This window comes from Poecilia reticulata, linkage group LG5 (assembly GCF_000633615.1).
Source record: "Poecilia reticulata strain Guanapo linkage group LG5, Guppy_female_1.0+MT, whole genome shotgun sequence".
NCBI lineage: Eukaryota > Metazoa > Chordata > Actinopteri > Cyprinodontiformes > Poeciliidae > Poecilia > Poecilia reticulata.
Window position 1 is genome coordinate 13,585,128 of NC_024335.1, and position 13,488 is coordinate 13,598,615.

The 13,488-nt window shown below is 35.2% G+C and overlaps 1 protein-coding gene across 1 annotated transcript in view; it reads right to left on the reverse strand.

Moving 5' to 3' along the window:
• arhgef10la (Rho guanine nucleotide exchange factor (GEF) 10-like a) overlaps positions 1–13,488 on the reverse strand; it is a 131,819-nt gene that overhangs the window by 83,881 nt on the left and 34,450 nt on the right. Inside the window, exons 12-14 of the mRNA XM_017304635.1 lie at positions 13,194–13,310; positions 5,876–5,968; positions 2,818–2,988 (exon numbers count right to left, since the gene is read on the reverse strand). Coding sequence (XP_017160124.1) covers positions 2,818–2,988; positions 5,876–5,968; positions 13,194–13,310 — 381 coding nt within the window. The remainder of the gene's footprint in view (positions 1–2,817; positions 2,989–5,875; positions 5,969–13,193; positions 13,311–13,488) is intronic.

Consider the following 13,488-nt stretch of genomic DNA (forward strand, 5'->3'; position numbering starts at 1 on the left):
TCCTCTGGAGCACAGGGCCTAGAGGACAAGAAAGTCAAAAGAAACAATATCTCATCTGGGATTAGAAGCACATTCATTGTGCTGAAGGTCATGGAACATGCATGTATGCATATGCACAGTTGCATGTTCACAGCACTGTTCATTCAGTTTACCTTGTTTAAAAAAGATTGCACCCTTGAAAGACTTTTCCATAATGTATTTACAAAGTGGTTTAGGAAAAACCTAAGAGACACATTTACTTCTTATGAGCTTCTGCATTGTCTGAAATGCTTGTAATTTTCTAAATAAGTGCTTCCAAAACTCCCTTTTGATCATTTTTTAAAAATGACTTTGTATATGGCATTTTATCAACCCGAGTACAAACAGAAATCGTATTTGCTTATGAGCGCTGGGACACACAATCCTTTCTGCCACAATAACAGAACCAATACAAAAACATATAAATACAGACACAGTTTGTTGCATGAGTAAATTCATTCATAAATGTACTTAAAACATTTTATAACAGATGCAGTTACCGAAAACTGTGTTGGCACATGCTGGTTACTTCACCCACACATATGTTAAGCAAAGAACAGCTAAAGGTTTATTTTTGATCACTTTGGTTCAACTTTGCTTTGACAGCTTAAATCAGTTTAGAGGGATGAAGTTATAAAAGCCATTCACACTTAAGATAACTCAAGGTGTCTTAGGAGAAAACAAAGGTATGAAGGTACAAAATAGTACATTAAAGCAAAGAAATGCATAACAAGAATTACTATGAATTTAGTAAAAAGCCAAGAGATGTTTAAAAACTGATGTAAGAATGCTAAAACAACATTTGACATTTACAGTTGAGCTGCAGTAAACAAAGAAGGGATTTAAAAGTGCTAACAGTTTCCCAGAGTCTCAGAAATGAGGAAAAATAAATGCTGCTTTACCTTTTTTAGTTCTTGTCTTGAAAGTAATAACCTGGTAAGTCTGCATGATGCATACATTACAAGAAACTCTACCCACTACATAATGAACTAATAAGATTTTAAAATCTAACATTTTACAAACCCCTAACTGAACCTAACCTCAATACTTCAAAACCAAGCAGCAGATTCCACGGCGACAATTTTTATCCAAGATAAAATCAGAACACTGTGTGTGAAAAGGTAAAGCACACTGCAGGTTTTAAACGTGTCAGTGCCAATAATTCACAGTACTTTGAGAATTACATGTTACTGCATCTGTCTTTCAATTAGTGTGCAAGAATTTTGGCCCAGTCTCCCTAACATTACTTCAGTTTATTGAATTTAGTTAATTCTACACAGCTCGCTTGAGGTCCCTCTCCGCATTTTAAACAGATTGTGGTCACAACATTTTTTTAACATTAAAGCTACATGCTAAACATGGTCAGACTTGTTAATCAAGCTTTTTTGGAGTAGTAACGCTTGTCTACAGCTTTACCTCTTAAGTCCTATGGAAGCAGAAAGAGGGGATTTTGATTTCTCTGTCACAGCTTTACCAATTTGGCTTTGTTTGGATGACCATGTGGAGTCTGTTGAGTGCTTTTGTGCACCTGAGGTTGGTTTAAATAATCTGGCAAAGACTAGTGTACTGCTCACACATATGGCTTCCTACAACCCTGGGGGCTAAACACAGTCTTTCTCTCATCATATCCCATTTTTATTCCAGACACAATATCAGGCTCATCAAGTCTTATTCAAAAATGGAAGCCAGATTCTGACAACTTGTTTCACAAAATATGTCTGCAAAATTCAACTTATTTAACCTCACAGAAATACAAAATAAGTCCTTAGTTAACACGAGGTGATCTGTCATATCATTAAAACTCTATCCAGTTTCTCTAAGAGATAGAATAGGCTGCTATGATTTTTATTTTTGGTCTTCTCAGTATCAGTAGCCTCAAATGACTCTAGATGGCTGCATGTATTATGATGTGACTGCATGTGTTACTAGGTGAAAATGAAGTCTGTGTCTCTGCTTAGGCTGCTGCCTCTGGGACCCAACCCCAAATAAGCAGAAGATAATTGATGGATGGATGTGATTTCTTACTTAAATATTTATACTTCCTACTCTGGTACACCAGATCCTTCGACACAAAAGGAAACATTTTTCATTGAAGGTTTACAGGAACAACTTGGAGGATTATCTTCATATTGGAATTCTGCCATGTTAATGCTGTAAATGCAAGGAGAGGAGACTGAGTGAATCAACGCATACCAAAGTCCTGAAAAGCAATGACTGATATAGAAATATAAAATAAGGAAGGAAGAGAAGAAGGGTTTAAAAAAAGAAAAGATGGAAAGAGGACAGCATCGTAACACTCAAGGAGAAGAAGAGAAGTGTATACTAAGTGGAGTAAACGAGTAAACAGAGAGTTGGGGGGGGGCGGGGTTGCAGAGCAAAGCGTGAGACCGACAGGGTGAAAAAGATGGCTCTCTTACAGTTTCCAATTAAATGTCTCATTTACCCCCTAATTCTTCTTATTCAGAGCAGCATTTGTTCAGATTTGCAGCAGCAGGACTGCAATTTTAGTGTGTAATGGAGAAGCAATGCCTCTACCTTTGCATGTGGTACTGTTTAGGGATGATAATGGGCACCGTTTCTGTGAGATGATTTCTCTAAATATAAATGCCACCAAAAATTAATGCTTTGGAAAGCGATATAAGTAATGTGCTATATATTAGTTAAATGTCCAGGTGTTTGGCTCCCAGTGATAACAAAACAGATGAGCTGCAGGGCTCAGAGGCTGGCTCGCAGCTGATTGCATTGGAGAAAACGTGTGTGAGTGTACAAGTGCACGTTCAGGTGTGTGCATCCAGTCACCTTACTGAGCAGGCGATCACTGACGCTGCGGGCAAGTTGTTGAGTCTCTGCAATCTGGTCAGCTACTCGCTTCTGTTCATTCAGCTTCTCAGCCAGCGTCTCCAGCTCTGTCAGTGCGAGCTGCAGGGGAAGACGATCCACGTGGCCCTTTGGTGTATTCTTAAGCATGTCCTAAAAAAGTCAGAGTGGAAAGCAGCTGTTCAGTTCCACTTTTGCTCAGATACTTTTATACTTTCTCCGTTTTAGTGAGCTTCGCTAGAAATACGCAGTTCCGGAAAGTCCTACTAATTAAGTTTTAAGGATTTGTTCCATGGAATGTTTTATATTAAAACTGGTGTTGAACTTTTTATTATTATTATTATTATTATTATTATTATGAATTGCAGTTGGAGATAAATGTTCAGGCATCATCTTCAGGGGATTGGATGCAAGAGAAAAAAAACAACAAATCCATCCACCTTATTTGTTTAACGACAAAAATGCAACATGATAATGGAAATGTACCAGATTTAGCCATAGAGGCCATCTGTGGTCCATCACAGGTTGGATAAAGCAAGATTAAAATATTAAATCGGATGATTATATCAATTAGAGAATACTGTATAAAAAGTTATACAAGTGAACATTTAAAACGTGTTCAATATAGAACAGGTACTAATTTACATAATGCTTACCAATTTAATGGATCATGACTCATGAACCACTGTTTCATGGATTTAAAGAATTTTCTGTAAAATGTAATGTTCCTCAACTCGAGGGCATTATATTCCAAGAATGAGCTGCCATGCAGATACTAGTTATACACACTTGTAAAATTTAAGTTTGACTTTTGCTATAATAATACAAAGCTTGCACAGAGAGTTTGTCTGCCTTTGTAGTGAAGTCCTGCCTTGTTGTATTCAAATTTTCACACAGTAGTTCATGATGAACTGAACCACAGCATTCATATATTTCAGAGAAGCCTCATTAGTGAAATCATTTATGTTCTAAAATGTATACACTTTTTGAAAGCTTTTAGAAACGTTTTAGCTTTTTTTTTTTTTTTTTAAGCTGCAAGGATCTGAGTTAGCAAACATGTGCTCCACAACCAACCACAGATCTTAATCATTACAGCTGACAGTTTTGTTGCAGCCTGGTTCTTATTTGTTGCAAGTAATTACACAAAGTCATCATCAGCATGTAGCAAATAACCTGAGGTGGCTAAACATCAGGAAGGGCTTTAAAAATCACAAACTAAAACGCTGTATCCATTGCATACAAGGTGGTAGTAACTGTTTTATGAGTCACACCTGGTGTCATTTTCACCTTATTTCTGGTGGCTCCACAGTAGGGTTGGTTAAATTAGCTCCTCCTGGTGTGTTTGTGGCAGCTGCTGTAAAGTGGTTTGTTTTGGTACCTAATTATATGTAGCGAGTTATATTTTTTTTAAGTAATCTGTTTGCAGTTTAGCCTAATTTCTTCTTTTTCTTTTTACAATAATCCTGAACGTTGAGCTTTTTTCAACATTTCCAAACATGACTGCTTGTTATCAGATGAGGAATAATCTGTGGTCTCAACTTTAATCAATCTATTGTTTTGCCATCAATGAGGAATCAAGAGGAATGTGGCATAATTTAATTTTAAAGTGACACCGAGAGCCCAGATGTGCTCTTTTTACATTTACACTAGTTTATCTGAAGCACACAAGAGGAAATCCTTCTCATACKTTGTGCTCCGTCTACAACATACCACCAACAAAAACATGTTGCCTTTTGAAAAGGATCATCATTTCTACTGAAAGCTCATTGAGAATGACTTTATAAATAACTAGTGACCAAATTAAATCCTTTAATGATTTGTAATAATTAGTGTAGTCCCAATATTTCTCACCCTGCCTGCATGCTCAACTCACAACAGAAAACTACCACTTAAATCATTAAGAGCACATTTGTTTCATGTTTGACCATTTTAAGACAATAGGGAAAACACATCATTGGTAAATTAACCCTTTAGATACACTGACTGGAGTCTTGTTCCAGCTCAGTGGTTCTTAACCTTTTTTGAGGTACCGAACCCCCCAGTTGCATATGCGCATTCACCGAACCCTTCTTATACCAATGAACTGGAAACTGAACCATATCTACAGTTTGAGAAAAACTGTAGATATGTTTATAAAGATAAAAACCTGATTTTGGTTTAATGAATGAGCCTGAATGGGCAAAGCTGTTTTAAGTAATGCTGTCATTTTATACAAGGTCCTTTCGTACATGTTTTTATTTGTATCTGTATTCTACAGGACACTTCACTTCTGGTAACAGAAGAGGCAATAGTGTTTTGCCTGGTGATAATTTCTTTACAAAATTTTAATATTTAGGTCAAATGCACTCCAAGTTTCTGACTAGGGATGTAAAACTTTCCAAAAGAGTTACTTAACTAACTCATAATCACTCTCAGCATCAGAGGATTTGGGTATTGTGGAAAGTTTTGAAGAGATCAGAGCATATTCATACGGTGAATAAAAACTGAATGTTTTATGACTTGCATATCTCTATTTGTCCTGCAACTATGACCCCATGAAAAGCTTGTTCTTTTCTTGATAAGCAGCTCAAATGTACATTGTTGCCTTCAGATTTACTTCTCTGTAATGTATGATTAAATAGATACACTTCATCTTTGGAGTATTGAGTTTCAGCTGGAGGAAAATGCCTGATTCGTATTCATAACTTATCTTTTGAATTCATAGATAATCAATGTCTACTGAGGGATGAAATGAGCTGCTGCAGATACAGCAAGTCAAGCTCAAATCCAAATCTTGTCTTAAAATAGAAAAAGGAAAGTCAGCATATAAATCCACGAGAGGAATGATGGTGGTTGCCTGTTACCTTTTAAAGCTCCACCTCTGTGGATGTTGTAAAAAAGGAACCGATATACAACTTGTTGTCTACTTAAGTACTATAATCAATTCACTACCTTTGCAGATTTCAATTTTGACCATATCTCCCACTATCCACCATAAAAACAGAACTCAAGTGGGATTTATTGTATATAAAAAAAAGAAAGAATGAAAAATGTCTTGTACCTGTAAGAGGAGAATGAACTGGGGGAATCGCTGAATGGGCTTCACCATCAGTCCGTACAGAGTTATCCGGTCCACACTGGAGGCCTGTTTCCTCTGAAACCAAAAGAAAAGAAAAAAACTCAGAAGATGCAACAGGAGGTTAGAAACACATAATATTAAAGGAAGGTTTAAGAGAAAATGTTCAATGAGGAGCTTTTTTGTGTTTTTTTTTTATCTCCATAGACCTTGTGTAGGTGTGTGAGTGGGTGAAATACGTACAAAGGTCAGAGCCTGTGTCACATGTGGGAGTTCAAAAGATTACTTTTGTCTTGAGTTGCTTATATTTCATGGATTACTGTAAGCACATGCGAGGTAATATTTTTAATGTACAGTTATGGCACCACAATAATCTATGGTATAGTGACAATGTCAGAAGCAAATAAGTAAATGTTAAGGGGAAGAAAGTGACCTACGATCTCATGTTTATACAAATATCTGACATTAAAATTAGTGACTTATTTTTAAGTGGTTGTAATTATGTATTGAGTTATACATAAACAATCTATAGTAGAAAAAAACATTTACCTTACCTGGTATCAAGATATGCCAAGGTTCTAATAAGTATGGTTTCAAAACTAATGTAAGGGTCTTACTGTGGTCAGAAAACATGCTGGAGTGGCTGGTGATTTCACTCACTGCTTGAATTACAGGATGAAATGGCACTGGCCTCCCAATAAGCTGTCATAGTCTTTGTGACTTTAGTTTTGTATTTAACTTTATTTTGGAATTTCATACTGATTTATATTCTGCTCTTGTTTTCACAGTTCAACATCAGTTACTTGTCTTCCCTCACAGCTGCCCCTTGTTTTTAATTAATCACCAGCTCCATGTTCAGTGAACAACTCTGCAGCTGAAAAGTCTTTCAATTAAAAAGTTCTTGGTCAAATCACCCTGCTAATGCCACCTGCCTGTCTCTTTGTGCATCATTTGGGATTTGTCATCGACCTCCATTTTTGTATATTTGTTTTTTACTTTATTTCAGCCTCCTCCCTTTTGCATACAGGTCATTCTCTTTTCCCCATTATTTGAGATAAGTGTTATGTTTGTCCCATTTTTCCTAAACCATATGAAGGATGTAGCCTTTGCAAACATTTCTAGTGTTGGAGGCAAAAAAAAAGAAACATATTTAGTCCAGGTAATAAAATAATGTTATAATGCAATTTCAACCATCAGCAGAAATAATTTCTGCTTCAGTTGAATCTTGTTAAACATTTCCGTTTTAAAAATTTCTTCCAATCATCCATCTTCTACAGCTTATCTGAGACCTGGTCATTGGGGCAACAGCTTAAGTAGAGTTTCCCTGACCTCCTTCCCCCCTCATTGCCTTTTTGATCCCATCTGGGGGGGATTCAGAGTTGTTCCCAAGATGGCAAAGAGATTTAATCTCTGCCGCAAGGTCTAGTTCTAACCTGAGACCTACCAGCAGCAAGACATGCCCTAAACACAAGTTATCCAGAATGCATGCTTACCAACAAAAGGCATGGTCAYAACCCTCCAGGATAGGATGTGTTAAATGTATTTATTTTGTAAAAAGAAGAGTTGATTCTGAACTGAGGTCTTTTCTCCAGATATTATGGTCTCCTCCCACAATTCAACAAAGCGTATGTTAGATAAAGCTGAGTGCATGGCTCTTTGCCAGCTTATTGGTCCTGTGATACACCGGCAATCTGTCTGGGTTGTACTTTACCTCTGAGAACAATTATTTCAAAAATACCATGGGACGTTATTTATAATAATATTCTAATATGTTTTATGTACACTTTGGAACATAGATATACTTAAAAAGAAATATAAAAGTTGAATACATTTCTACTAATCTTAATGGCAGTTTTCAAGTTCCAGTATAGTTGAACATTACTATCTTTTTGGAGTTCTGTTTTTTATAAAGTAGCATGAGAGTATCAAACTAATTTAGTACGTTAATCAATTAATTGTGGTAGAAATCCTGAAATGTACAGACATGCCACTTGTGGCTTTCCAATTTTAGTTTTAAACATCATTAACTTAAGGTAAGGCTCCTTCAGTTTCTACACTATGACTGTCTATATGTTGAGAAATATTTCCAAACTGCTAAATGTGTATATTATTTTGAGTGAAGGAAAGAAATAGAAGTCTATCTTCAGCTAGCTGACCAGCAGTGTGCAGCAACAGGTGGAAGAGGGAAAGCCTTATGTTTCTTAACTTGTTAAGGCAATGGTTCTAAGTTGATGCTATTTGAACACTAATAGAAATTGTTGGAATAGGTAGTTGACTGATAAATGATGAATCAATCAATCTAATCAAACAATGCTTTTGATTCAGGCATGCATTTTCAGCCAATTTCATTATAGTAGATAGAAAAAAATCATCCAAGGTTGTAAAATATGATATGGACAGGTTTAATGATCATTGGTGGCTGTTCAATATTCAAATTCCCAATTAATAGAAAGGCAATATTATCAGTCCCCATTAGGTTATTTTTTTTTAACAAACCTTCCCTCTACTGCCAGGGTGAGGCCAAAGTTGCACCATGTTCCTCTTTAGAACCTTATTAACTGTCTAAAACAAAGTGCAAATAGCTGCTTGAGGACAGTGCAAGCAACAGGCATTCACAGTGGTCAGCAGCTACCCAATCAAAAAATCACATGTCATACTATGAAGACAGCAATTGCAAAGGTTTCATCAGATTGAGCTGATGCTCAGTGACTGAGCACACAAACTGTTTTTCCCAGGTAACCTCGTAAGCAAAGATGGCCTCTGAGTGGACTCAGTGAAACATTGCAGGAGCACTGAGTAAAACCTTTTTCTCTACGGCTTTCCATCTTTTTAGATGAAAAACATTGGAGTGGTGTCAAGAAGAGATATTGACCATCACTATCTGTTCTTTAGAGGGCAGTTATGTATTGCACAGTCAAGCTTTCCTAACGGAGACAGAATCTAAAATCCAGGCTGGTGCCTCACATGAAAACAGCAGCAGAATGACTTTACCAGATTACCTGAGACATCATTTAAATTTCCTTAGTCATTACTAAACCCTTGCTCAGCAATAAGTAAGAGCAAAATGGCCACAGTAATCTGGCAGGGTAATTTTTAATGAATGCTTTTAAAACGAATGACTAAAAAAGTGCTACATAAAAGTTTGATGACCTTGGAAAGACGTTTTATTTTTAATCACTGTTACTGAGCAAAAGAACTAAAGGAAAAGGAGCATTGAGTTAACATTGACACTTTCTTTTCAGAGTCTAGGCAACTAGTGTATAATGTCTGTTTTACAGTTTTGAAGTAAAGAAAAGTAGCAGATTCAGAGGAAAACATATCTCTCAATGCTTTATGTTAATTAGCTTGGTATAGCTTTATAATTGGTGACACAAAAAAGTGCCACAAAGAGGTTTTTTTTATAGTCTTTGAATTACTCTAGGATGAATATAAACAAAAAATGTCTTTCTGGCTCAATAAGGTTGTGTATGTCAGACAAGTTTTAGATCTGAAAGAAGAAAATTATTTTTGTATTGACAATAAAATGGTCAAGTTAAAATTGTTAGGTAGTTAAAGTGTTGCAAGCCATCCTAAAGACAAGCACTAACTCATATTAAACAAAGAATATGAACAGTTTTTTTTTTCTTTTACCAAGTCTTCAAAAATCTGAATAGCATAAGCTACAAATAAAATGTACGTAAGTGGCCCCATCTTAACAAAATGTGGTAACGTCACCTAAAAGGTATGTAGAAATCCCTTTTACACATAGAGTTTTACAACTGGAATATGTGACATTTGCATGGCACTTTATTTCTCCATGATGTAAACTGCCGTAGTTTTTTATAGATTCAACTAGGCAAAAAGACATTGGTGGCTGCCAAGAATGGCTCTTGAGTCAGCGCTGGGGAAACTGAGAAAGTTCAAAGTAGAGGTCTTCAGGGGAATGGAGCATAAAGTGAAGAGATTACACTGAATATGATTATAACCCAGTCAAAGTGGGTCATAATCATATTCACTGTGGCTGGATCACAGAGCCCTTCTGCAATGTAACAAATCTTGGACTTGCATGACAGTGTGTTTGATGCCAGTTCTATCGCAAAATGATACTCATCCTCTTCAGTGAGCCACAGAGAGAATAACTGTTGTGTCTCATAAACTAGGAAGTGATCTAAAAAGGTTAAATTGTTTTTTTAATCAAACAGTAAAGTAGCAACTCAGCGGCCTTGTTTTTTCTGACCTCAGTTATTTAAAAATTGTTTGAGAACATTTTTTTTGTTGTTTGGGCAGGATATGGATAGAATAATTTTGGTATTTCATAATTGGTTTTACACAGCAGCATTCAGCTTCTACACACCACAAATCTGGAAAAAACTCCCAGAAAACTGCAAAACAGACGAAACTCTTTTATATCTCGACTACAAATTTACTGTGTGACTGTGTGTTCTACAACTTTGTATTTGTGTGTGTATTTATGATAATCAAATTTGTAAAGCACATTTCAGCAACAAGGCAGTTGAAAGTGCTTTATAAATTTGATTGACTGATTTACATATCTGTGGTCATACTATGTTTTGTAAGGATGTCAGAATTGCTAGAAAAAAGGCCTTTATAGCCCCATCCACTTTCCTGTTAAATTCTTAAAGTGAATCAGATTAAGCTTCATTAGCTGAGTTTTTAAGACAATACAAACAATATGCAACAAAGATAAGGTTTTTCAATGACAGCAAATGTATGTATTGTGAAGGGGTTTGAATTTCTTCTTATAATGGATGGCAGAATTAGTTAACATTTATGAAAATAAATAAAAACTGAAATAATAAGATTATACCCACAAAGCAAAATTCTAGCCATGATACATTCTACAAAATGTAAAATGCTTATAAAATGGATTACTGATCATGTCATTGACCTTATGGAATGAATTTGCATTTGTTACCAGGCAACCTGAGAGAACTGCAAGAAGCATTGGCATTTACCAGCAAAATATTCCACTGATGGCATGTCCCTTAAATGCTAATTTGAGGTTTAAAAAAAGATAACACCTATAAGCACCAGTTAGGCCTTTGGGCACCTCAACCCACTGAACCCAGAGAACTCAAAATGGGTAAGATGTCACCAGCAACTTCAATAGTGAAAAAAAAACAGTAGAACACCAGCAAATTATTTAAATTCTACATGATGGGTAGTGACCGTTTAAATTAAGGTAATTGGAAAAGTTTGATCTTTGAAATTACAGCATGTTTAAATAGAATCAATACAATGGCCACTTTGTTTGCACCTTAAGTCAGTTTTTAAATCAGTCTGCATCTATCTTGCGTATCAGTAGAAAACTGACTTTCAGTGGAAAAAGATACCTTTTCAGTAAAAGCACAAATGTTCACAGATTTAAAAGCAACGTGTTTTGAATAACTTTTAACTTGTTTAAATTATGTTCACAGTCTACATAAAACAATGAACAAAGTGTACATGATGTCCTGGCTACCAGCAGAGAAACCAACTCAAACTCAAAGTTCCTGAAGGTGAGAGGTATTTTTTTATGCTGCTTCATGTCAGCTAATAGTTTGACATACTGCAGAAGCCATTTTTTGAAATGGCATTTCAGTCCTTCTCAAATGTTCTACTGGAATTTAACAAAAATTAGTAGCTTTTCCTATTTTATTCAATGTTCCTCTGCTGCAACACTGATAAAAGGTTATTGTTCTACTCAAAAATTTCAAACATTTTTTTTGACAGATAAAGTTTTACTAAAAACTACCTTGCCATTCTCCTGATTTCATCAGTTCTTTAATACAGTTTCTCCACAACCAGAGAAACTATGTCACAAGAAACTTTTTTATGTTTTAATTACTTTATTACTTAATTACTTTTTGCTTTAGAAATTTTCTGATAGATTAATGCTGTACATTCACAAAAATACTGCTTAGCTTTCATGGGTTAATTTTAAGTTATAGAGACTATGACACAACAACAACCAAAACATCAATATATTAAAACCTTTCATCCTTCCTTACAGCATATTTCTCTTAATCATTAATTTCAACGTGTTTTTTAACAATGCAGATATGAAGAATAATAAGCTACATATGAAAATAAATCTTCATTTATATATCATTTCAAGAGATGTTGACAATAAAAATAGCCCTAAGTAAAACTATGTTTTGCTTTCTGTATTGTCATTTTATTACATTTTTTTCATTTAAGATAAAATAACCAGATACTTAACATTTTAACTTCTTTAATATGTTAAGGAAGTTAAATCTAACTAGGTCTTTTAACTTTTTGCTTATCATGTCTATAGTCTGAGGCTATAAATATAAGTAGGTTTTACAACTGTTAATGTCAACATGCTTTAACAGACATCTGAAATCCCTGTTTTCAAGGCAAACCTGGGTAAATATAGACCTTTTCACAAGAAAAAAATAACAGTTATACGTGACCACATTTTGATTTTCATTCCCAAAAGAAACTAGAATAAGCTAGTTTTGGAAAGAGAATACTTTCAGGCATTTTGGATGAAAGCTTAATGCCAGATTTTAAATTCCTTCCAACAGGGCTGACAGATGCCCAGCACTGACAGCTGTGTAGTTCTGTCAAAACACAAAACAACCATTTTTTTGTTGTCAGAAATAAACCTAATTCAAATCAAAGAAACAGTAATAAAATATTTTAATAAGACAACAGGGGTATATTGCTAAGATTGCACCCATTCATTCCACATTGGAGAGAAATGTTTGGTTCAACATTGGTAAAAAAAAATTGTGGAAAACACAGTAATTCTAAAGATCAGACTGCTGAAGTAGTTGCTCTATGGAAGTGTGCAAAATTTTAGCTTTTAGCACAATGCCACTTACTGGGCTGAATGTGGATCTTAATTTAAAATCTTTTCATCCAAAAGAAAGTCTTTATGACACTGAGAAGTGGACACTTGAGTAACGTTTATACTAAAATTATCCCAACGACCTCAAAGTTAAAAAGGGTATTCCAAGTGTGTCCTATGCCTATTGCTCCTTGGTATAAATAACATGGCCTACATATGTTTAATCATGGTTGGATGAATGCCATTAGGGAGAAATGTAGACTTTTTCATGCAACTCATATAAGCTTGTATAAGGGGGATTTTCCTGAATTTTATAGATGTCTCACCTATCTGTTAGACTTAACCTTGAGCTGTATGCTACAACTTGAAAAGTTTTGATCTTGATATTGATTCTCTAGGTCTGGGGCTTGGGGGGGAAAAAGCTAAACAGAAACTAAAAATATAAACTGGATACTTTGACAAAAATAATGTAGAAATTCAATATAGTGCAACAAGAAATATATTCACCTTTAGAAATTCCAAGAATGCCGGTTTGGACATGCATGCCTTTTTAATGAGAGCCATTGCATTGGTGAAGTTGTTCACGTAATCACTGTACACATCCAGCACCATGGACTTAGAAAACTGTAAAAGAGAATAAGATTAATAAAAATATACGTATATAGCAAATATCTTACAGCACCAGAATCATTGTTTAGTTTTGCAACATGTATAGTTTTCCAATATCATGCAGAGTCATATAATGTCCCCTGACTTATATATTCTTGGTAAAAAGAGGTCATAAGATGAAAATAAATCATTT